This window comes from Colius striatus, chromosome 4 (assembly GCF_028858725.1).
Source record: "Colius striatus isolate bColStr4 chromosome 4, bColStr4.1.hap1, whole genome shotgun sequence".
NCBI lineage: Eukaryota > Metazoa > Chordata > Aves > Coliiformes > Coliidae > Colius > Colius striatus.
The window spans coordinates 61,191,952-61,217,025 of NC_084762.1; the positions used below are offsets into that span (position 1 = coordinate 61,191,952).

Here is a 25,074-nt window from a genome sequence, read left to right on the forward strand (position 1 = left end):
AGGATGAACAGTAAAGAAGGAGTAGAGCCACTTGGTGGAGAATCATTTGTTTGTCTGCTTTGCTTCTGTGCTGAAAGAGGAATGAGCAAAAGATCAGAAGTGAACTAAATTCGTCAGTCCATGCTTAGTCTTTTTTTGTACTGTGGCTGTTAAATTTATCACAAGCTTATGAAGTCAGCCCAAAGTCTTGTATCTCAAATAAGATAGGACCCTGATTGACATCAGTACTTCCCATAAATTTGCAATAAATGGTTCCTTTATAATACTGAGATCATTTCTTGGTATCTAGTCTCATTGCCTAGGTCCAGTTTCATTCCACCTGTATTCAGGCACATGAGATGAGAATACGTTGTCCGGAGCACACTATAGAGGTAATACAGAGAAAGTGTTTGGTCAGTTGTCATCCAAGTATGTATCTGTATTGACAATGTAAGGAGTCGAGGTTGGCTAAGCTTCAAACTTGATTGCTCAACTTAGGCACTTAACATTGGTTAGGCTGAATTAGAATCCTTGTGTTGAGAAAGCAAAAATTCACCATTGTGTTATGTTGGGTTATACTCAGAGATACACTGAGTATCCCACTGCAAGAAGTCAATAGCCTTAACAAATAGTAGAATATTCTTTTAAGACTTAGAAAAGGTAGGTGTAAACTAACACAAAACCAGGTGGAAATACAATGTGCAGGTATGAAGGCCGTAGGAAATTAAGCCATTCATTTCTATGAGAGCAACGTCAAACCTTTAAGATGAAGAGTGATATCCCACAGAAGAACTTCTGTTCTTTGTTTTTTTTGCTTTTCTATCTTCTCAAATAATAGTAAAATACCTTAAGGGATGGAGAATAATTTAGAGGAGATTTCATTCTAGTTTTACTGTCGTGTATTTTTAACCTTTTACTATCTGATTAAAATATCTTAAAATGAACCATAAGAAATACTTTCCATGTATACCTGAAGTCACTACAATTGCAAATTCTTTTCTACATTAGCAGCTTTGGTAATGCAGTGCTAACATGACTGAACAAAGGCAACGTGCTTTGTCAACGTCAGGGGAAGCATTGTATGAAATCCTGGCCTTAGAGAAGGGAGCAACACATGATGAGATTAAGAAGTCCTATAGGTATGTAAAATGTTCTTTGCAACATATATAAAAATGCTTGTGTGTCTGGCATGATTATGATGGTAAAACTTTTTGAGTTACCTGCACGGTTGACATTTATTTTTACAATTCCTGGGGATTTTTTGCACTGTGAACTTGAAAAGAATCAGGACCTAGAAGTAAGACTAGAAGGAGGTAATTTTCCTCTTAAATCTATTCTGCTGCTATTCAAGGAAAACTTTAAAATGTTGTGAGTAAAACAGATGTTCTTAACATCAAAATATGCCAGACGTGTACTTGCAGGTTTAAAAGTTGTAGTAAAACTTTTATTATAGCATCATTCTGAGTGTTGTTGGTATTACCTGTCAAACTTCAATAAAGCTTGCTATTCCTATCAAATGTAAGAATATAATTAAAATGAAAGGCCTTAGGAAATACATCTACTTGCATCACTGTTTAGTTTGAATTTTGCTGGGACTCTGTTCTCTATGTTTTTTTAAAAAAAATTTTCTCTCTGCTTTTCCTTCCTGAAAGCATCTATTCAATGGAGGTGAGAAAAATAGTGAATGTCCAAACTCTTCAAGTAATGGAAGGAAAACTGTTAACATCTCATGGTTCTGTTCTCTTGCATAACTGTATCACTGAGGGATAAACTTACTACAGTATCAAATTCACTCATGACTTGCACCTTTTCTGTCCCTGTAGTATACCCTAGCTGCAGAAACAATCTTATGTATCACACCTCCTGTTTTCCTGTTGCTTTTAGATTTAATTTTCTAGAAAGGAGGCCTTCTTTATTCCCAAAGGATAGAGTTGTCATGAGAGAATGTAGAATGGAATTAACTTTATTTACTGCTGAGCACGAATACAGATTATTTACACAGTGATCTATGGTAAAACAGACAATTGTGTTTTATCCATCTTTATTAGTAATTATAACACAAAAAAGACTACTTCTCACTAAAGTGGAAATGTCAGAGGGATATATTTTTAATGGAGTAGCTGTAAATATTTGCAAGATAAAATGATGAGTCAGTCTCATAGATTTCCTTTAATTATCTTTTAATTTATGCTAATCCAAAAATCTGCTGCTGAGAATATCTAATGGATGTTCTTTAGTACAAGGTATAAAACCAGCAATTCTTGATTCTGAGTTTCCTGTCATTATTAATTAAGTCATTATTAATCATACTATCACAGCTTAGGGAAAAATTTAATTTTAATAAACATGACCAAGGTATCACTCTGTGTTTTTATTTGTAGTTTGGCAGAGCTGAAGATACCAAGCAGTAAAGCTAACATGCTTCTAATCAGCAGAAATTCAAAGGAGATATGTTGTCAATACCCTACAAAATTAATCTTTCATTTTTTTTTCCATATTAAATTAAACTGGGCTTTCATTTCCCTATTCCAGTCTGACAATGAGGCAATAAGCAAGGACATAATATAATTCTAATATTTTCCATAGAAGTTTAAAAAAAAAAAAGTATGAGAGATTCTTTACAAAAAGTAAGTACAACAACGTCTCAGTAAGAGAGTAGATATTGATGATTGAGATATTTAGCACTCAAAATACAATTTAAAAACTGAAAAATGGAGTGATAGTCACTTCCTATGCATAGGCCAATGGACTGTACTACTCCTCATATAGCCCTGCAAGCTGTCATTCTCTGGAAATATGACAGGCTCCTAGTAAGCCCAAAGGAAATGGTACTGAAGCTAATGCTATCACTTTAAAGCTGGTGGTGACCCCAGGAAAACACAGTGCTAAAGAACACTGTCCCCTGCCCAGTGTTCACACCAGGAGGCCTTGGCTGATCATCTTCCCAATATGAGGAAGGAGCTCAGCTTAGCCTGGGCCAGAGCCAAAAGGACACTCCTTCGAGCCGGAGTTGAACCAGCGACCTAAGGATGGCTGTGCAAGGGAACCTACAGTCCTCCGCTCTACCAGCTGAGCTATCGAAGGAATCATGGGGCCATGCCCAGTACCTCGCCCAGCACACACTCATCCAACACCTCCCCAGGCACAGCACGGCACGATTCCTCTATTTCAACATCCTGCTTCAATCTGTCAGCACCAGCATCACACCACCTTGCTCAACCCTCTAGCCTGCTCTGTCATCAACACAGAAATAGAACATCTCCACAAGCTCCTGCCACCTCATCTTCTACATCTGCACTCCCTTCAGGGCCAAAAAGCAGGACCTTACCCCTGTCCAGTTGCACCTTCTCTAGATTCCACTTCAACTGTGCTGTCATTTGCTCACTGCTCAAGCACCAGCCAAATGGACACCCATTCCTCTAATCCATAACCTGTTTCTACAAGCTGCAAGGTCCTACCTAAGCCCTTTCATTCTCCCTCTCCAAGCTGAAAATGCTCACTGTCCTCAGCTCGTCCTCCAAAGGAAATCTCTATGTTCCCTGAGCTTGCTGGCTGCTCTACTCTGAGGTTGCTCTATTTCCTGGGTGTCTTTCCTCTGCAGGGGAGCTCAAAGGTGGATACACAACTGGATATGACGGTTGGCAACTATCAAGTAAAGAGGAAGAAAATCAGTTCCTCTCTGAGACACTCATACTGCTCTTGATGGAGCCCTGGAGGTCATCCTCCTCTCTCAAGATGCCTAGGAACACAGGGCTCTCTCAGCACATCTCTCAACAGCCCCCAGAGAAGATGAGGTCCTCCTGTACCAAGGTTCTGCTGTGTAGGCAAGGGGAAGGAAAAGCTTTGGAGAATGCGGGCATCGATCCCGCTGCCTCTCACATGCTAAGCGAGCGCTCTACCACTTGAGCTAATTCCCCAGCCCACAGGCTCTGCCTTAGGACCTCTCCCCTCCCAGGCACACAGCCCTGACCCAGACTGCCCTAAACCCAAACGTGGGCCTTCCATTGGCTTTGGCCTCCAACCAGCACCACCCCAACCACTCACTTGCCTGATGGACTGTGCTCAGGACCACCATCCCCTGCCCACGCTCCAGCCAGGGAGGCCTTGGCTCATCGTCTTGCCCAGCTGAAGCAAGAGCTGAAGGCCAGGCAGCCCTTGAAGGGGAGCTAGGCAGGCAGAGCTAAAAGACACGTGTCACGGGTCCTGGGCCAGAGCCAAAAGGACACTCCTTCGAGCCGGAGTTGAACCAGCGACCTAAGGATGGCCGTGCAAGGGAGCCTACAGTCCTCCGCTCTACCAGCTGAGCTATCGAAGGAATCATGGGGCCATGCCCAGTACCTCGCCCAGCACACACTCATCCAACACCTCCCCAGGCACAGCACGGCACGATGCCTCTATTCCAACATCCTGCTTCAATCTGTCTCAGCACCAGCATCACACCACCTTGCTCAACCCTCTAGCCTGCTCTGTCATCAACACAGAAATAGAACATCTCCACAAGCTCCTGCCACCTCATCTTCTACATCTGCACTCCCTTCAGGGCCAAAAAGCAGGACCTCACCCCTATCCAGTTGCACCTTCTCTAGATTCCACTTCAACTGTGCTGTCATTTGCTCACTGCTCAAGCACCAAACAAATGGACACCCATTCCTCTAATCCATAACCTGTTTCTACAAGCTGCAAGGTCCTACCTAAGCCCTTTCATTCTCTCTCTCCAACTTGAACATGCCCACTGTCTTCAGCTCATCCTCCAAGGGAAATCCCTGAACTCCCAGAGCTTGATGGCTGCCCAACACTGAAGATGCTCTATTTCTTGGGTGCCTTTCCTGTGTGGGGGAGCTCAAAGGTGGACACAGAACTGGAGATGATGTTTGTTGACCGTCAAGCATAGAGGAAGAAAATCAGTTCCTCTCTGAGACACTCATACTGCTCTTGATGGAGTTCTGGAGGTCATCCTCCTCTCAGAAGCTGCCTGGGTACACAGGGCTCTCTCAACATGTCTCTCAACAGCCCTCAGTGAATACAGGACCCTCCCTCCCCACTATATCAAGGTTCTGCTGTGTAGGCAAGGGGAAGGAAAAGCTTTGGAGAATGCGGGCATCGATCCCGCTGCCTCTCACATGCTAAGCGAGCGCTCTACCACTTGAGCTAATTCCCCAGCCCACAGGCTCTGCCTTAGGACCTCTCCCCTCCCAGGCACACAGCCCTGACCCAGACTGCCCTAAACCCAAACGTGGGCCTTCCATTGGCTTTGGCCTCCAACCAGCACCACCCCAACCACTCACTTGCCTGATGGACTGTGCTCAGGACCACCATCCCCTGCCCACGCTCCAGCCAGGGAGGCCTTGGCTCATCGTCTTGCCCAGCTGAAGCAAGAGCTGAAGGCCAGGCAGCCCTTGAAGGGGAGCTAGGCAGGCAGAGCTAAAAGACACGTGTCACGGGTCCTGGGCCAGAGCCAAAAGGACACTCCTTCGAGCCGGAGTTGAACCAGCGACCTAAGGATGGCCGTGCAAGGGAGCCTACAGTCCTCCGCTCTACCAGCTGAGCTATCGAAGGAATCATGGGGCCATGCCCAGTACCTCGCCCAGCACACACTCATCCAACACCTCCCCAGGCACAGCACGGCATGATGCCTCTATTCCATCATCCTGCTTCAATCTGTCTCAGCACCAGCATCACACCACCTTGCTCAACCCTCTAGCCTGCTCTGTCATCAACACAGAAACAGACAAACTCCATAAGCTCCTGGCACCTCATCTTCTATTCCTGCACTCTCTTCAGGGCCAAAAGGCAGGACCTCACCCCTATCTAGTTGCACCTTCTCTAGATTCCACTTCAACTGTGCTGTCATTTGCTCACTGCTCAAACACCAGACAAATGGACACCCATTCCTCTAATCCATAACCTGTTTCTACAAGCTGCAAGGTCCTACCTAAGCCCTTTCATTCTCTCTCTCCAACTTGAACATGCCCACTGTCTTCAGCTCATCCTCCAAGGGAAACCAGCTTGCATGTGGCCTCAGGACATCTCTATGAAACCTCCTCCGACTGGCACCCCTAGCTCACAGATCACACCACCTCTCCCAAGGCTTCATGCAGTCAGCTCAAGTCAGCTTCCAAGTATGGAGACAGCACAGCACTGCAGAGCATGCTCCGTCTCATGCCTGGCTGTCCTGAGGGCAGAAAAACATTGAACCTGTCCTGCTGCAGCGCTGGCCCACTGCCTCTCATTCCATGTCCCATCATCCCAGTAAAAGGCCTAAATGTTGAGGTAATAACCTGCTGAGAAGCACTGGGGTAGGCACTGCTTAACTCCCCCAAATCCCTCTGTTCTCCAAACCCTGGACAAGCCCACTTTCATTGGCCTCACCCCACAGGGCAAACACACCTGCTCCCAGCTGTTCTGCTGGCCTTACTCTGAGGTCACAGCACTTGGTCAAGGTCTTTCTTAGACATGGACACTGATATCCTGGCACAGCATTCCAAATGCCATTGATCAGATGCGAAGCAAAGTACTAGAATGGTTTCCCTCAATTCAGTGCACATGGTGCCATCACTACAGCCCTGGAGGTCGTCCTCTGCTGTGCAGCCCAGATGAACACAGAGGTGCCATGCCCTACAAACGACATAGGCCCCACCTCCCCGTACCAAGGTCTGCTGTGCAGGCAAGGGGAAGGAAAAGCTTTGGAGAATGCGGGCATCGATCCCGCTGCCTCTCACATGCTAAGCGAGCGCTCTACCACTTGAGCTAATTCCCCAGCCCACAGGCTCTGCCTTAGGACCTCTCCCCTCCCAGGCACACAGCCCTGACCCAGACTGCCCTAAACCCAAACGTGGGCCTTCCATTGGCTTTGGCCTCCAACCAGCACCACCCCAACCACTCACTTGCCTGATGGACTGTGCTCAGGACCACCATCCCCTGCCCACGCTCCAGCCAGGGAGGCCTTGGCTCATCGTCTTGCCCAGCTGAAGCAAGAGCTGAAGGCCAGGCAGCCCTTGAAGGGGAGCTAGGCAGGCAGAGCTAAAAGACACGTGTCACGGGTCCTGGGCCAGAGCCAAAAGGACACTCCTTCGAGCCGGAGTTGAACCAGCGACCTAAGGATGGCCGTGCAAGGGAGCCTACAGTCCTCCGCTCTACCAGCTGAGCTATCGAAGGAATCATGGGGCCATGCCCAGTACCTCGCCCAGCACACACTCATCCAACACCTCCCCAGGCACAGCACGGCACGATGCCTCTATTCCAACATCCTGCTTCAATCTGTCTCAGCACCAGCATCACACCACCTTGCTCAACCCTCTAGCCTGCTCTGTCATCAACACAGAAACAGACAAACTCCATAAGCTCCTGGCACCTCATCTTCTATTCCTGCACTCTCTTCAGGGCCAAAAGGCAGGACCTCACCCCTATCTAGTTGCACCTTCTCTAGATTCCACTTCAACTGTGCTGTCATTTGCTCACTGCTCAAGCACCAAACAAATGGACACCCATTCCTCTAATCCATAACCTGTTTCTACAAGCTGCAAGGTCCTACCTAAGCCCTCTGGTTCTCTCTCTCCAACCTGAACATGCTCACCGTCCTCAGCTCATCCTCCAAGAGAAATCTCTGTGTTCCCTGAGCTTACTGGCTGCCCTACTCTGAGGTTGCTCTATTTCCTGGGTGCCTTTCCTCTGCAGGGGACCTCAAATGTGGATACACAATGGATATGACGTTTGGCAACTATCAGGTAAAGAGGAAGAAAATCGGTTCCCCCCTAAGACTCTCTGTACTGCTCTTGATGGAGCCCTGGAGGTCATCCTCCTCTCCCAATCTGCCTGGGTACACAAGGCTCTCTCAATACATCTCTCAATAGCCCCCAGTGAAGATGGGATCCCCCTGCAAAGGTTCTACTATGCAGGTAAGGGGAAGGAAAAGCTTTGGAGAATGCGGGCATCGATCCCACTGCCTCTCACATGCTAAGCGAGTGCTCTACCACTTGAGCTAATTCCCCAACCCACAGGCTCTGCCTGAAGATTTCTCCCCTCCCAGGCACACAGTCCTGACCCAGGCTGCCCTAAACCCAAACGTGGGCCTTCCATTTGCTTTGGCCTCCAACCAGCACCACCCCAACCCCTCACTTGCCTGATGGAAGTGTCCCCAGGAAGCTCAAGTGCTCAGGACCACTGTTCCCTGCCCATGCTTCAGACAGGGAGGACTTGGCTCGTCATCTTGCCCATCTGAAGTAAGAGCTGAAGGCTAAGCAGCCCTTGAAGGGGAGCCAGGCAGGGAGGGCCAAAAGGCACGTGTGTAACTGGGCCTGGGCCAAAGCCAAAAGGACAGTCCTTCGAGCCAGAGTTGAACCAGTGACCTAAGGATGGCCATTCAAGGAGCCTACAGTCCTCCGCTCTACCAGCTGAGCTATAGAAGGAATCATGGGATGTTCATGCCACACACCTTCATCACACACTCTCATCCAACCTTTCAGGTCTCACACTTGTCCCGCATTCCTGCATAACTCTCATCAGCAGGAAGAAAGAAACACTTGCCTTACCTCTAGTTGCACATAAGTTCACAAGCTCACAACACCTTAACACTGGAGACCCACTCATTCTGGCTCCCTCTAAACAAGCATCCACAACAGAAGCCTCTACCATCATGGTAACATGGCATAACTGCATGCCAGGCACTCATTGCATAGCTCAGAGTGACCCTAGCCTCTACGCAGAGACTAGCATCTCCACCCTTACAAGCAAGGCATGAGGTCAAGCCACAGCATCCACCTCAGCATCTGCATCAAGGCTCACTGAGGCCATCACCATGACTGAGATGAAGACCAGGATTCCTACAATGCAGAAACCAAAAACTGTCAATGCCAGAGCTGAATAGAAAGAGAAGTCATGTGCTCAATTGTGGAGGTGGAGACCTCACATGAGACTGGTCAGGGCCAGTCAGGTCTATATGACCAATCAAGGCCCAAAGAAGACAGATGGGTCCCCATGCAAGGCAACCTGCAGTCCTCGCTTCACCAGCAGAGCTATGGATGAACCCACAGGGCCCTCTCCTCATTCTGCCTCAATGACACAGCTGTCAAGGAAACCAGCTTGCATGTGGCCTCAGGACATCTCTATGAAACCTCCTCCGACAGGCACTCCCAGCTCACAGATCACACCACCTCTCCCAAGGCTTCATGCAGTCAGCTCAAGTCAGCTTCCAAGTATGGAGACAGCACAGCACTGCAGAGCATGCTCCGTCTCATGCCTGGCTGTCCTGAGGGCAGAAAAACATTGAACCTGTCCTGCTGCAGCGCTGGCCCACTGCCTCTCATTCCATGTCCCATCATCCCAGTAAAAGGCCTAAATGTTGAGGTAATAACCTGCTGAGAAGCACTGGGGTAGGCACTGCTTAACTCCCCCAAATCCCTCTGTTCTCCAAACCCTGGACAAGCCCACTTTCATTGGCCTCACCCCACAGGGCAAACACACCTGCTCCCAGCTGTTCTGCTGGCCTTACTCTGAGGTCACAGCACTTGGTCAAGGTCTTTCTTAGACATGGACACTGATATCCTGGCACAGCATTCCAAATGCCATTGATCAGATGCGAAGCAAAGTACTAGAATGGTTTCCCTCAATTCAGTGCACATGGTGCCATCACTACAGCCCTGGAGGTCGTCCTCTGCTGTGCAGCCCAGATGAACACAGAGGTGCCATGCCCTACAAACGACATAGGCCCCACCTCCCCGTACCAAGGTCTGCTGTGCAGGCAAGGGGAAGGAAAAGCTTTGGAGAATGCGGGCATCGATCCCGCTGCCTCTCACATGCTAAGCGAGCGCTCTACCACTTGAGCTAATTCCCCAGCCCACAGGCTCTGCCTTAGGACCTCTCCCCTCCCAGGCACACAGCCCTGACCCAGACTGCCCTAAACCCAAACATGGGCCTTCCATTGGCTTTGGCCTCCAACCAGCACCACCCCAACCACTCACTTGCCTGATGGAATGTGCCCATGCTCCAGCCAGGGAGGCCTTGACTTGTCATCTTGCCCAGCTGAAGCAAGAACTGAAGGCCAGGCAGTCCTTGAAGGGGAGCCAGGCAGGCAGGGCCAAAAGGCGCAGGTTTCATGGGTCCTGGGCCAGAGCCAAAAGGACACTCCTTCGAGCCGGAGTTGAACCAGCGACCTAAGGATGGCCGTGCAAGGGAGCCTACAGTCCTCCGCTCTACCAGCTGAGCTATCGAAGGAATCATGGGGCCATGCCCAGTACCTCGCCCAGCACACACTCATCCAACACCTCCCCAGGCACAGCACGGCACGATGCCTCTATTCCAACATCCTGCTTCAATCTGTCTCAGCACCAGCATCACACCACCTTGCTCAACCCTCTAGCCTGCTCTGTCATCAACACAGAAATAGAACATCTCCACAAGCTCCTGCCACCTCATCTTCTACATCTGCACTCCCTTCAGGGCCAAAAAGCAGGACCTCACCCCTATCCAGTTGCACCTTCTCTAGATTCCACTTCAACTGTGCTGTCATTTGCTCACTGCTCAAGCACCAGCCAAATGGACACCCATTCCTCTAATCCATAACCTGTTTCTACAAGCTGCAAGGTCCTACCTAAGCCCTCTGGTTCTCTCTCTCCAACCTGAACATGCCTACTGTCCTCAGCTCATCCTTCATGTCGTCATCCTCATCCTTTTATTTGTGGGGGAGGTCAAAGGTGGACACAGAACTGGAGATGATGTTTGGTGACTGTCAAGCAAAGGGGAAGAAAATCAGTTCCTCTGTGGGACTCTCCTTACTGGTCTTGATAGAGCCCTGGTCATCCTCCTCATTCAAGCCTCCTGGGTACAGGTCTCTCAACAGCCCCCAGAGAAGTCAGGACCCTGTCCACCATACCAAGGTTCTGCTATGCAAGCAAGGGTAAGGAAAAGCTTTGGAGAATGCGGGCATCGATCCCGCTGCCTCTCACATGCTAAGCGAGCGCTCTACCACTTGAGCTAATTCCCCAGCCCTGCTTGAAGATGTCTCCCCTCCCAGGCACACAGCCCTAACCCAGGCTGCCCTAAACCCAAACAATGGGCCTTCCATTGACTTTGCCTTCCAACCGCCACCATTCAACCACAATACTCAGTAACACTATCCCCTCCTTGGGCTTCACTGCAGGAGGCCTTGGTATCCTGGAATCACAGAATTATTTCAGATGGAAGAAGACTTTAAGATCAAGTCCAGCCTTTGTCTTAGCCCTGCCAACCACTAGATCTGTTCCTTAAGTGCAACATCCTACCTCTCTTAAACATCTCTAGAAACGGTAATTCCACCACCTCTGTGGGCATCCCATTCCAATGCCTGACCACATTTTCAGTAAAATAAATTATTCCTCATATCCAGCCTGAACCTCCACTTGTTCAACTTGAGGCCATTTCCTCTTGTTCTATTGCATATTACCAGGGAGAACAGATCTTCGCCTTGTTACAACTTCCTTTCAGGTAGTTGTACAGGGGGATAAGGTCTCCCCAATCCTTCTATTCTCAAAGCTAAACAGCCCCGGATCCCTCAGCTATTTCTTATTTATGAGACGTGCTCCAAATCCTTTAGTAGCTTGGTTGCCCACCTCTGAATCTTCTCCAGCACCTCAATATCTTTCTTGTAGACAGGGGCCCAAAACTGGACACAATATTTGAGGTGCAGCCTCACCAAAGCCAAGTGCTGGGGAATGATCACCTCCCTCCTCCTGCTGACAACACTGTTCCTGATCCAGGCCAGGATACCACTTGCCTTCTTGGCCATCTAGGCACACTGCTGGCTTATGTTCAGCTGCTGTCAACCAACACTGCTGGGTCCCTCTCTGCCTGGCAGTTTTCCAGCCACTCCTCCCCAAGACTGTAGTGCTGCTGGGGGTTGTTGTGGCCCAAGTGCAGAGCTCAGCACTTGGCCTTATTTAACTCATGGCCTTGGCTGTTTGTCGTACCTGGCTGAGGCAAGAGCTTAAGGCAGACAGCCCTTGATTGTCTTATCTCACCTCTTACTCCGTGTCTCCCAGCATCAGAATTTCTGTGCACATTTCCCTGACTTTATTTCCATGAGTGGCCTCTCCATTTTGTGGGCAATGCTTATGTGCTTGTTGTCATTTTTCTTTCTCAAAAACATCAAATTGCTTACTGCTGTGAAGAGATGCCGTGGTCAGTATTTTCAAGGTGGTGAAGGAAAACGCCGTTCATCATTAGAAGTATCTGAATGGACATATATCCATGTGTTTATTATGGGAAGAAGCCAACAAACTCCTTTGTTCAGTTCTCTCTCCATTCTTTGGTTCTTCCTTTTCCACTACTCATAGTAGTCTCTTTTCTAGAGACTCAGAGGGAATCTTCTACATAGCTGATACTTCGTGTTATGTTATATAGGTTTTTTCCTTTCTTTTATTGTTTCTTGTGTTGGACCTAATGAAATAATATTTCTCACAGATACAAATTGCACCACAAGTATGTAAATCTCTTACGCATTCCTAAATCATATTTAGTTAGTATATATCATCTTGGTATGCAGGGAGTAGTTTTTAAAATATAGTAATATGAGGACATTTTTTCCAAAATTGAAGTACAAATGTATCTCAACTTTTGTTAACTGTAGTATGTTCAAAGTAATTCTGTTAGCATTTGAAAACAATACTACATGAGTATATAACTAATGTCTTTCACCTCTTCAAAACTACATTTTGTTCAAATTTCTATGTTTTATGAGCTTGTGTACGATATGAAGAGGGCAAAAAATGTCTTTGAGTCTGTGGGAAAGGAAAGAAAAAAGCTGGATATTGATTGTCCAATAGCTGCCACCACACATGGGTTTTGAAAGTAATACCACTTTCATTTTTCATTTTATTTTTTAAAAGTTATTATTCTAATTGTTGGGTTTTGGTTCCAGATAAGAAAAGGGATAGACTGTATAAACTACTTCAATATTTCGACAGCACTTGATGTCATTAGTCATGCAAGACATAGCTTGTTTTTTCAATTCTCCTATTTAATCTTTTATTACATTTAAGGTACCACATGTTAAATAGGACTGAAAATTTATGTTTAAGGTACCACATGCACAGTATATGACTGAAGGTTCATGCTTCATGCTCTTGGAGACACACTTAGTTATTTGTGAACTATGAGAAGATGATTTGAGTTCACCATACACGACTGAAGAGATCATTGACAGAGGCTTTTCCCAGAATCATATCAGTCTTGATATTGGCAGAATATCCTTAAGGCAGGAGCTGTCATCAGGAGCACTGCAGTAACTTTTTACTGGGTGAATAATCTGTACTGAGACTTCAGTGGAAAGCCAGGCAAGACTTCGCTCTGAGGATGAATTTGTTAGAAGAAGTATGGGTACGCTGCCTTCACAATGCAATAATATTTTGGGGCATAATGGTTATAGCTAGCTCCTGAAACACTCGGGAGGAATATTTACAAAATGCAGCATAACTTGACTGAAGTGAGAATCACGGTATTTAAAACACTAGTAAATCACTCTTGATGCCACTAGAGGCCAGCACTAGTCATTAAATAAATGTCCTGGAAAATCCTACTAGTTCCTCAAAGGGAGTAGAGATTTTTGAAAATACGCACTTCTGTTTACGCTTGTTTTGCAAGTGCAATGTGAGCTCACACTGCCAGAGCTTCAGTATGGTTGGAAGCAAACCCTTTCCTCTCTAAGCTGTGCTCCCACACTGCTGCCTGCAAGGCAACAGCCCCACACTGTTCCTTTCAAGCTGTACCTGTCTCTGGATGCTATACCACTGAGTACAGTAAGGGAAAACAGGCAGTACTGAGCCCTGTCCTAGCAAAGGCTTCCCATCACTATAAAGAGCCCTAACCAGTTGACAAGTCAGCTTCCACTGCTTTGAAGACTGCCCTAGAAGTGCAACAGTGTGGACAGGCACTTTAAACTGGGGCTAACTCACTATGCTTTTCCACCTTGTGCTTCAGAAAGATGTTTCCTTTCCCTTTCTCTTACGATTCCCAACTGTGTTTTCCACCATCACTGTCTGGGCTTCTGCAAACATAGACACTGTTTCCAAAATTTTAATATAGCTACTATTGATGAGCAATCGAATACAGAGTTTTCTTTGCTATAAAGAAGATAATGTTGATGGTATAACCAGTGTGATCAACATATTTTTAAACAACCTTTAAAAAAATCTTTATCTTTGTTGAAACCTGATGCAATCAATTGGCAATCATAATGCAACAAATGCCTGTGATTTATTATCATGCTGCAATCTGTGCTTTCAGCATATATCACTGTGTCCTTTAACATGCTAGATGACTAGGTATCAACACACAAAGTTCATGCTCAATGTAATATGAGCACCTGGTTTACCAAAAACTTTCTTCCACTAAGTACAGCAAAACTGGAAAAAAAAAAGAGAACACTGAACACACTCTTCAGAATGATTATATCTCATTTAAAATCATTTGTAATGTTTTGTGTCTGTATACATGCATACATACACACGACTTACTTTCCTTCTGTTTTCTGTTTGCTTTTTTTCATGTTTAAGAAAATTGGCTCTGAAATATCATCCTGACAAGAATCCAGACAATCCAGAGGCTGCAGAAAAATTTAAAGAGATCAACAGTGCTCATGCAACATTGACTGATCTGTCCAAGCGAAACATATATGACAAGTATGGATCATTAGGGCTCTATGTGGCAGAACAGTTCGGTGAGGAAAATGTTAACACTTACTTCATGCTCTCAAGCTGGTGGGCAAAGGTGAGCTGCTATTTCCTGTTCAAAATCAAATGTTAGAATGTAAACAAACAATTGCATACACAAGGAACCACCTGAGAAACATGGTCTCTATAAGCTTAACAAATAGTAGGATCTGAATCTGAATTGCTAGTAAAAGCTTAATTAAACAGCATTATCTGGAAAATTGACAGTTGCAGAACGTAACATAGGTTCAGAATAGTGCTAATGTAGAATGTGTTTCTTTTTAACTTGGTAAATAGTTAAATAAGTGCATGTTTTGTAACACTTTCAGACATTAATTAGATTTTAATCCAATGCTCCAGGTTAATTTTGACTTTCTTTTCAGTAATGACTAAATAAAATGACTCATTGCTCAAAAATGAAAAATCTCACTTATGTGACAACCAGTTAATAAGTTATTACAGGACAAATTTAGCTGTGTTCTTTGCTATATATAGCATATAGCATAAGTAAGCAATAAAAATAATACATAACCCTCTGTGGTAATGGTGTCATATATGTGCCTTGGTGAGGGGGTAACAGAAAGGAAGTAGAAGCAAAGGTGGGAATGGTGGAGTGGAGGAAGAGAATGATACGTCAAAACTGGCATATTGCTAAAAGAAAAATGTATCATGGGCTGCTGTAGTCATAAAGGAGCTGTGTTCATGTGTTCTATTATGTCACTGGCATCCTCTGCTGTTTGCATATGTTAAATTTGAGTATTTCTGCAAATATCGAAATGTTACAGAAATTGAACAAACAATTGCAAAAGTGCAAAATCCATGTTGTCGCCACCTATTTAAAGCAAAAGAAGCACAGCAAAGCAAGGAATGCACAGGAAAATGACCTGTACTGAGTGGAGCAAGCACCCTGTGACAGCTTTGATCTGAGAACCATAGAACATGGATTCCTGTGTTCAGCACTGATCAGGCCAGTCATTTGGAAGTCACTCTGGGAACTTGAAGGTCTGAGAAGCCGTAACTTGACTGCTGAACCAGGATGAGGCAGAAGCTGCTCAAATGCAGAACAGTAAATGAAACTAATGAATAAAATACTAGTGTTTCCATTACACTTGCAAAGGCAGAGTTGCATCCTCAGAAGCAGGCTAAAGGCTGTGTGCTTGCAGCTGCTGTGACATGTCCTGCTGCAGGCTGGATTCCCCATCACAGCAGGACCATTCCCCCTTTTCTTCGCTGTCCACTCTCTTCTTCAGCCTCCGTCACAGTTCAGATACCAGGAGGCATTGACTTAGAAGTGGGAGTTCAGCAGTATTGACTCATTTAACGGTCTTGGTAAACAAGGTTTTGTTCACTGTTTGCTTCTTTTTTAGCTTATTTCCTCTTCTGCTTACTGATCATTAATGGGGACTTTATGAAGTATGAAATCCTCTGTGGTTAGAAAATCAGGAACACTGTGTCTTTGGCTCAAAAGGAGAGTAAGTTCCTTACAGCTAAACAAGGAATGTGAGCATTGTTTCAAGGGAGCTGTATTTGGGAGGTGAGATGAGGTATGCTGAATATCCCAGCAAAAGTAATCACTGTTTCCTTCTCTTTAAGCACTCTGTACTGAAAATGCATATAGACTCACTTGAGGATTGTCACAGACGGCCTCTCTTGCCCTTGCCCAGTCCAAAATCTTGTCATCTCCAATGCATAAACAGTCCACTGAGTAGTTTTTTTGCAATCTGACCTCAGTATTCCTCATCTCCTTTTAACTCATTCACAAATGCTGAGCCAGTTTCAGATTTTAATATTGACCATCATAATACTAGTCGCACGATACTATCAGGTACAACCATCTGCAGATGACCTCTGGACCCCTAATTTCCTCCATTCTGGTAGAACACTATAGAGACCACAGCTTTAATTCATTATCTTCCTCTTCAAATACAAACATTCCTTCCCTAGCACACTCACATTCAGAAAAGCTAACAATTTTGAGGAGGTGTATCACTAGAAGTAAGGAAACTCAAATGAAAGGAGAAATGCAAAGTAAAAATTACTTTTCTTCAGAATGCCAGACTTATTAGCGGGCAAATTCAACTGGGAACATAATAACATGGGCAATGAGAACCGAGCTGCTCCTCCACTGGCAGGCATAGAGGTTGTTTGTTTAATTGTTTTAGCAAAAAGCAATTCTCCTTCTACCATGAAGACAATTTACTGATCATATTAATAAATAGATTTGTGATTTACTAACAATGATAATACAAGCACAAGAAGTCTTGAAACACTTAAGGTATCACAAACAAATTCAAGCATTTTTTTCCCACTGAACACTTTCATTCTTTCTTTTTTTTATTCTATACATTGTGATGATTTATTCTCTATTTTGGAATAAATGATAAACAGTCAGATAACTTATTTTAGGAGTTACAGCATTTAGACAGTTTTGGGTGTCCATTGGAAGGAAAACATTTTCAAATAAGAAGTCAGAGTAATTCTTTTCCTTTAAAACCACCTTGCTCACTCTTGATGCATGACTATATCAATATTAGGCACATAAATAGTCTTACTACTTTGAAAGATGCTCCAGTCAGCCTCCACTAACATTGTCTGAGACATGCATACATAACTGGCTGTTATTTACGTAGCTTCATTGTCAGAGTTTGACAATATCCTGACATTTGTGCTTGCTTTCTTCTTCAGCATAATGTGTTCTTATGACTAAAACAAACAGTTAGCAAAGGGCAGACTGTATAACTTATAATGCTAAAGCCAGGCTGTATCTCCAACCCATATATACCTAGTGGCCACAAAGCTATGCTGGCTTTATATACACATTCCACATACCAGCTCTGATTCACTCTTCAGGAATGTCACTGGCTTTCCTTTGCTCTTATACCACCATGACCACGAAGAGATATAGAAGTTTCTCCTTTGCCACAAACATCTTATTTCAGGCCTGGATCCCCCTCGGGTCAGGAGCCAGGCTGCCATCATGTCCCCATGGCACGTGGGGTGGCAGTGCCAGTCTAGGAACTCCCCTCCTATAACCTCTCATCCCATTGCTGCAATGCAGCATGCAGCCTCCAATGCAAGCAGCTTGGAGCTGTGTTGTGAACCCCGTCTCAGTGACCTGGTCTGGAGGAAGAAAAACTCTGTAAATCAAAGTTTTCTGGTTGTCGAGTCTAGCTAAGACCTCTGGTCTCAGCCCAAGCAGTTGAGCTGGCTCTGCTGAAGCCTCTGTACTTTCTGCTGCAGGGACAGGAGTGACCAGAGGGTAATGCAGATGGGAAGTTTTTGCCTTCTGAGGCCCTGGAACAAGAAACCACAGACCGAGGAGACTAATTTAAGAGATCTCACCTGTGTGCTCCTGCACAGGGTAGTGGAGAGAGAGAATTTAAATCCTCCCAGGGCTGAATCACCCTCTGGAAGGGCTTTAAATTTCCCATGGGATATGTGGGGAGCCTACAGGTGCTATAGTCCTAATTTGGATGCCTTAGTTCAGTGCCTAAAGTTATGTGGGATGCATCTGAGTTTTTGCTTCTTTTTATCTTGGCTTTTTTATTGACAAGAATCTGCCAGTAAATAAGTGTGTGCAAAAATGATATTGGGCAAATGAGTCATTTTTAAGATGGAAATGAGTCATTTTAAGGTGGGTGGGGTTTTGCATACCGCCTGGAAGGTTTTTCTGAGGGCCATCAGCTGAAGACAGACTTTCAAAATTGAGCATGCAGGGGCCTGTTGCTTGATGTCTTCTGTGATTGTGTGACATGGTCCTCAGGGGCAAGTAGGAGCTCATAGCCCTTGTTCAGGCACTTGGCCTGTGGCTGGACTCCTCTGAGTGCCAAGCACTTGGGACCCTGAGTTCCTTTGACAATTTGCCTTCAGCTGTAAGAGGCTGCCACGAGTTTGAGGAAGGTCATTGCTCACAAGGTTTTCCTCCCTCTGTGTTTAACCCAGGGCCTGTTTGCAGTCTGTGGCCTGTTGACAGGCTGCTACCTCTGCTGCTGCCTTTGCTGCTGCTTCAACTGCTGCTGTGGAAAGTGTAAACCCAAAGCACCTGAAGGGGAAGAGCAGGAGTTTTGTGTGTCTCCAGAAGATTTGGAAGAGCAAATTAAGAAAGACATGGAAACAGGTGTGTATTGTAGAGGCTTACTGTGTGGCAAAGCTGTTCAAAACAGTCTTTAAAAGCCTGTAGGCCAGATGTTCTGCTCATGGTGCTGAGGCTGCTTCCAGATATCAGTGAAGACATGCCAATTCACACTAGCTGACACCAGGACCTGATGAAGTTCCTAAGTTATGTGTTAACAAAGAAACAAACTTAGGGCACTAGCAATTAAATATCTCCTTTATCTCTTATATGACATTTAAACATTAGAAGCCTCATGGCTCATATTAAGAGATGTTTACCCTCTAGCCCCATGCCTATGTTGCTTCCTATCGTGAATCCTGTACTTTACATTAGGCTCTGCCTGGACTGGTGTTTGCCATATCTGACCTGCCTGAATAAGCTGTTTGTTTTTTTTTTTAATTCATGTAAAATTTATCACTGACTATGATGGGCCAACTGTATCCATTCAAAAAAAAGGCTCCAAGAAAAGATGCAATGTTTCCAACAATGAGGTTGCTCAGTAACCTAAGAAAGTTTGCATGGGAGCTGCCAAAGTTTCACCACTCTCCTATTCAGCCCCCAGGGTGCTTGCTTGCTTCTGTACTGGCAGCAGCAATCGTGCTGCCTTACCAAGAGCCAGAACTTGGATATCATCCAGGTGAGAGCTAATCCTCTCAAAAATATGTGCCGTTCCCTTCCCATTTAACTCCCTGCCATGCTTCATGGTGGAGCAGGACAAGTGCTAAGGTGGCTCAGAGAAAGGGTGCAAGAATGCCTAGACAGGAACAAAGGCCAGTGGCAAGAGGACACCTTGCGTAGCAGGCCACCCTCTTTTCTTGGCTTTGCCACATCCCCAGGCTGCATACTCAGGTTTTGGCTATATCAAAGGATGATGGTGGTGATTTCCCAGTCTGTCACTGGGAAATCAGTTATGTATTTTGAACTAAGACCCGTGTCCTAATCTGCTGAAGTGGGGCAGAGTTTTGCCTTCATCTTCAGGGAAAGCAAAACCATCTCAAACTGGCTAGATGTGAACATTTACAGGACTGTCTGAGAGAGACAATGACCCTTGCTCCAGCAGTAAGAGGGCAAGGTATCAGGGGAAGACCATGGCTGCTTTTCAGTTGCAAATTTACATAAATTATAACTAGGATTACACATTTTTATGAGGAAGGACTTAAGCAGTTGGCTCATTCTTTTTCTCTTCTATTGTTATGGAAGGTCTTACGCTGTTATATTCTTACGTTTATTGTGCTTAAATTAGCACTGCCAGATTGCAAATGTCACGTTCCCTTAGCAGAAAGAATTTTTCCCCCCCTCACTTTTCACACAAATTTACCCTTCCATAAATATGTATCAAAACATTTGTAGCAGTTGAAACAAATGCTATTTATATAACTGATATGTCAAATGTGGTGGTGTTTTTAAATTGGATTTGCCTAAAGGCGCATCAAGGTAAATACAGTCAGTTTAAAAGCTGATCATGCTGCAAAGGCAACAAAATCTATCAGTGAAACTTTATTACCACAATACATCATTTGAAAGAAATGTAATATATTCTAGGACATTAGGTGCCTGAAAAGTGCAAATCTAAAATGTATCTTGATATTTTTGGGTCTATGACACCAAAGCCAAGGTTAAAATATAACGACAGAACTCTGAAGGATAATAATTTTTTAATTCTGCCTTTGTTGTAATTTGGCAGGTATTTTGCTTGCTCTCAAAATCCAGCACAAAATTCCACAGGGAAAAAAAAAAGTCTCCCTCCCTGCTTCCATCAAAGGTGGTGTTTCTTGGCATTCAGTAATTTTAGGCCACCTTCCCATTCCTATACTCCCAGCAAGTTTCAGTGAGATGCCATTTAAAAAACAAATAATTGTAAATGCTTAGCAAAGTACCAATCTGAAAAAAAACCCAAAACCAGAATGTAGAATTACATGGTTTACATGTTTTGAAGACAATACTAAGTATATAAGAAGGGTCTGGAGAAAAACAGATATTTCTGCCATCCTACCCATCTCTTCAGTCTTGCTACCTTTTCCTACCAATCAAAACCAGGTTGCCTCAGAAGAGTAGGATTCTCTATATTTTAAAAGTTAGATTAAAAAAGCACAACATATCAGGCAAAAAAGGAAAAACTTCATGACAGAGGATAATGTGAGCATCTTTTCTGCAGCTGAAAGGAAAACAGGCACTGCATTTAGACAAATGAATGATAACCAGCTTAAACTGCATGACTTCCTTCACCCTCCCTAATTTTAGGGATGCTGTCCAAAAAGATGCAGCTGACTTAGGAAGGTAAAGATTGGGCTTTTCCACCAAATATTTTCAAATGTTGAGTCATAGAAAATAATACTCATGACTTCTTTTTGAAAATAATAGAAAAGCTCCTGTAGGTAACTCAGAAACAAACTGTAATCACTCCTGCAGCTGATTTAATTTTGGAAGAGGAAATCGTATTAGGATCCAAATTCTTCACATGCTCTCTGCCCACAGACTGAGCATTCTAGCTGGTAATTAATTTCTTTGCTTCCTGCTGTCCCCAGTATCTGTATTATTGCTAGCCAGAACTTTTTTCACTAAGGTCAAAAAGTATATTCTCATGCTGAGGCCATAATTTATCTAAATACTTTGTAGTCAGTCATTGCTCTTCTGAGGAATGTAACATCAATAAAACATCACCATTCCTGATGATAAAAACCTCTGAGAGTGAGTCTTCGGTGGTTATTGCTGCACTCGGTGGGAGCTGCTTGGAGCCAGTCGTACTTCACAGAGGAGGCAATATGTGTTGTTGTGGGAGGCGAGACTTAGGCTTCATCTTTGAATTGGCACAACAGTGATAGTTTTCAGATTCACTCTCATTTCTCCTTAACAAAATCAAGGTGTTAGAGTTTATTTCATTCCTTAAAATTAGCATACCATAAAACTCATTAGGCCAAAAACTCAGCGATCTGTTCCGTGAAATGTAGAAGTTAAGTTGTCCCTGAAATCAACATAAAAACATGTCAAAGACTTCAGTTATGATGAAAAAAGTTTTATTCACACACATTTGAATAGCTGTAGTGCTCGGCTTGTGTATCTGCTATGAGAGATTAGTTTTACAGCATGCAGTTCCATGGGTGGCAGATTACTGTCAGAACTGAAGAACCTTAGTGATTTGCAAGACCTGGCCTGCACTTAAGTTACAGTGATTTCTTTCCATGACTATTGAGTTGTACCACAGAAGGACTACGGTCCAAAAAAAATGAATCTTATATTTCACTTTATATTTTAAACATGACTTTTTTAGCATTTCAGATCAAGCACGACATTAAAAAACTGTCAAATAGAGTAATCTATTTGCCATGATGTTTTGGGTGACCTGCAAAAATACACTGGCAGAGGGAAGATTTACTTGCTTGCCCCCAGCACAGACACGTGCAACAGTTCATTGCTTTCACTCAGACACATGGGCAGGTTGCCAGGTTTTGCTTCCACTGAAGTCCACGGCAAACCTTTTGTTGACTTTCATGGTCCCAGAGGAGGTGCTGTTGGAATTTGGATTGTGTTGGTACTTCAGGCTGCAAAGATGCACTCAATGCAGTTTGGCAGGTTTGTTCCTCTCTCCTGTTTGGTTTTCACTGTAAGAACAAAGCAAATCATTTCTAGACCAACTTTCATTTGACAGAAAATGAGATCTGGAAGAACAACCAAACCCCCCCTCCCCCCACCCTCCAACCCCCACCCAAAAAAAGGAAAAAGAACCTGAATGACAAAATACTTTCTTAACTCAGAAGCAGTAAGTTTTTAGCACTTCATTGTCTCCTCCACACTCCATATGATACCAATGTAGGCGAACAGTGAGCAGGAGCTATCTATAGAAAACAGTTTAAACTGTTAATTCTGCTGCACCTCCATTCTGCAGCTCTCCACTAGCAAGCTAAATTTGTACAGTTTAGTATACCATGGGTCCCTGATCTGATAAAAACCATTGTCAATTTTAGAAAGGTGTGAGCAGCAAAAATGCTTGGTGAAGGTGTCAGCTCAGAACTGTTTGCAGATCAGCTGGAGGAAATGTGGCAGATTTGCAGTGGGCCTTATTTTCTTGTTGCACATCTGGGCATCTCTGCAAAATGAACTGCTACTCTCTGCCCTCCATCAATGATCTTCCAGAAAACGAACAACTTGGTGGCAGCAGAGGGTGGGAGGGAGTGCTGCTCAGAAATGTAGGAAATACACAGTAAAAAGAGATTAGAACTTCCAAACCAATCTGAGCTGAGTTGAGCTCTAAGTGTTAATTACTCATATACTTTTAGAAGTTATGAAACATGCCTGTCTTTGACCTTGTGTCTAAATATGGAATTGCCCATACAGACAAGCTGCTTGGCATTTAATCATTCTTGCCTTTCACCTTGTCAGAGTCAAAGTTGTACTACCTTCACTGAGGGGAAGCCGTATGGTATGCAATTAGATTCCTGCTCTGGGTTAACTTACTCCTGTACATTACATCTTTTGCCCATGATTCATCCCATCAACTGTCACGTAAACAGGAGGAAATATCAGATGAGGGGTTTTTTTTAACATTTGGTTATTTGGCAAAAAAAAGTAATCATTTGTATTCCATTACTGTGAAGGCTGTGCTAGTATCAAGATATAGATAGTCCAAGATTTTTCATATGAAAACACTTCACTGAGATGGCTGAACCTTTAAAAGTCAGTCTCTGAGTCTTGAGTCTCCTTCTCCCCCACCCAAAACGGTGAGTTGGAAAGAGGCCCAGGAGAAGGGCAGCCAAACCTTGTTTATTATCAGAGGGAACACAACAGCCGTCAGGGAACTCTGTAAGGACTCCACTTTCCTCCACTCTACAACAAACGCATTTTTTTAAAGATATATTGGGAAATTGAGCATGTAACTGCATGGAATGAGAAAGTGCAAAGCAGTAAGGATTTATACAGTGATAATATGAGGTTTTGGCAAGTCCGAACTCATTAAAACAGCAATTCTCTAAATCCTGTTGTATATATATTACGTAAGACTTTAAAATGCAATTTAACATTTTTATTCAGCTAGCTGGCTTTCAGGATATATGTGATTTTTCTGCCTCAAGTATATTATTGTTCACGCTATTTTTTTTTCCTTTTAACTCTCTTCTTTCTTCATTGTTAACTTTGCCTTCTTCAAGAGTCATTTCTGGCCCATTCTCACAAATGCTGTCAAGGTTAGTGCTTGCTGACTCACAACAGCACTCATTATATCCAGACATTTGCAGGAACAAGCACTTGCAATGGGAACAGGCAGGAACCCTTATCCTGCCTTCTCTGCAAAGCACCAGGTACAGCTAATGTCCAGTTTAATAACACCAGCGATAGTCACTCAGAAAGTTGCCATTACATGTGGACAAGGAGTCAGAGCATCTGTAGACTCCGTGTGAGCATTGCCGCCTTTTCAGTACCCATGCAGGTGTCTGTGAAGGTTAAGCCGCAGCCAGAACAGCAGATGAGATGTGGTGTTAACAAGGAAAGGATTCTTAAGGTATTTTCTGTCCTCCTCCCCAATTTAGATGGAGAAACTCCTATCATGCTTCAGCCGACTAACGCAACGGAGAAGACGCAGCTCATAGGGGACAGCCATCGGAGCTACTGCACAGACTCCTAGAGCTGACGAACATGACCTGTAGGTGCTTCCCACTGAGTGTCACAGCAAAGCAAAACATGATAAGCCCTGCAGACTGTATATGTAGTTGTCTTTAAGCTAATCAACGGTAACCTGAGAGTAATTTCATATCAAGGCAGAATCTCCCTCCAGGCCACTTCCAATAGGTTGGTATCTGCGCCCTGCAAGGAGATACCTATGGCCAGTAGAGAGCTCTACAGACCAGCACACTGGTCTCTCACAGCTTCAACCTGCCAGACTTGGCATGCTCTTTCCCTCTAATAATCCACCCTTTGGTAGACTTGCTCTCCTACCTGCCCTCAGTTGTGGTTTCCCAACTCAGGCACAGTCCTGAATCCCCTTCTGGACACACCGGCTCCCTCTCTTCCTGCCCCAGGAATACTCCTTGTATGCAGCAGTTTTGCTGGATGTGAAACCTTCCTGTGATGGAGCCCTGAAAATGCTCTTTAGCAGGTATCAGAGGGAAAGTTGGTGGTAAGACAGCCAGGGCTGTCCTTCCCAGAGATTAAAGAGTCTTTGGAAGGCAGCTAGCAGCTTGCTGGGGCCTAGCACCAGCAATCAGAAACCTGAGCCAGGCCAAAGTGCTTGGGGATTGTTCTGCTGCTGGTTACAACACAAGTCACTCCAAATCCAGGAGCCTCATGCAGCACCAGAAGCACACATAGGCTCTG

At 44.5% G+C, this 25,074-nt stretch overlaps 1 protein-coding gene and 10 non-coding genes across 11 annotated transcripts; 1 reads left to right on the top strand and 10 right to left on the bottom strand.

Annotated features, from left to right (window-relative positions):
* Positions 1-1,011: 1,011 nt before the first annotated feature.
* On the top strand, positions 1,012-24,385 carry DNAJC5B (DnaJ heat shock protein family (Hsp40) member C5 beta). The gene is made up of 4 exons (XM_061995643.1): positions 1,012-1,118; positions 14,502-14,715; positions 18,600-18,774; positions 24,291-24,385. The coding sequence occupies exons 1-4, from the start codon at positions 1,012-1,014 to the stop codon at positions 24,383-24,385; spliced, it is 591 nt and encodes a 196-aa protein (XP_061851627.1).
* TRNAY-GUA (transfer RNA tyrosine (anticodon GUA)) lies at positions 2,975-3,063 on the bottom strand. Its single transcript is given in 2 exon segments — positions 2,975-3,010; positions 3,027-3,063. It is a non-coding gene; the product is annotated as a tRNA-Tyr (tRNA).
* Positions 3,824-3,896, bottom strand: TRNAA-AGC (transfer RNA alanine (anticodon AGC)). Its single transcript has one exon. It is a non-coding gene; the product is annotated as a tRNA-Ala (tRNA).
* TRNAY-GUA (transfer RNA tyrosine (anticodon GUA)) lies at positions 4,206-4,294 on the bottom strand. The gene is given in 2 exon segments: positions 4,206-4,241; positions 4,258-4,294. It is a non-coding gene; the product is annotated as a tRNA-Tyr (tRNA).
* On the bottom strand, positions 5,065-5,137 carry TRNAA-AGC (transfer RNA alanine (anticodon AGC)). The gene has a single exon. It is a non-coding gene; the product is annotated as a tRNA-Ala (tRNA).
* Positions 5,447-5,535, bottom strand: TRNAY-GUA (transfer RNA tyrosine (anticodon GUA)). Its single transcript is given in 2 exon segments — positions 5,447-5,482; positions 5,499-5,535. It is a non-coding gene; the product is annotated as a tRNA-Tyr (tRNA).
* On the bottom strand, positions 6,664-6,736 carry TRNAA-AGC (transfer RNA alanine (anticodon AGC)). Its single transcript has one exon. It is a non-coding gene; the product is annotated as a tRNA-Ala (tRNA).
* On the bottom strand, positions 7,046-7,134 carry TRNAY-GUA (transfer RNA tyrosine (anticodon GUA)). Its single transcript is given in 2 exon segments — positions 7,046-7,081; positions 7,098-7,134. It is a non-coding gene; the product is annotated as a tRNA-Tyr (tRNA).
* Positions 9,736-9,808, bottom strand: TRNAA-AGC (transfer RNA alanine (anticodon AGC)). Its single transcript has one exon. It is a non-coding gene; the product is annotated as a tRNA-Ala (tRNA).
* TRNAY-GUA (transfer RNA tyrosine (anticodon GUA)) lies at positions 10,100-10,188 on the bottom strand. Its single transcript is given in 2 exon segments — positions 10,100-10,135; positions 10,152-10,188. It is a non-coding gene; the product is annotated as a tRNA-Tyr (tRNA).
* TRNAA-AGC (transfer RNA alanine (anticodon AGC)) lies at positions 10,885-10,957 on the bottom strand. Its single transcript has one exon. It is a non-coding gene; the product is annotated as a tRNA-Ala (tRNA).
* Positions 24,386-25,074: the final 689 nt, after the last annotated feature.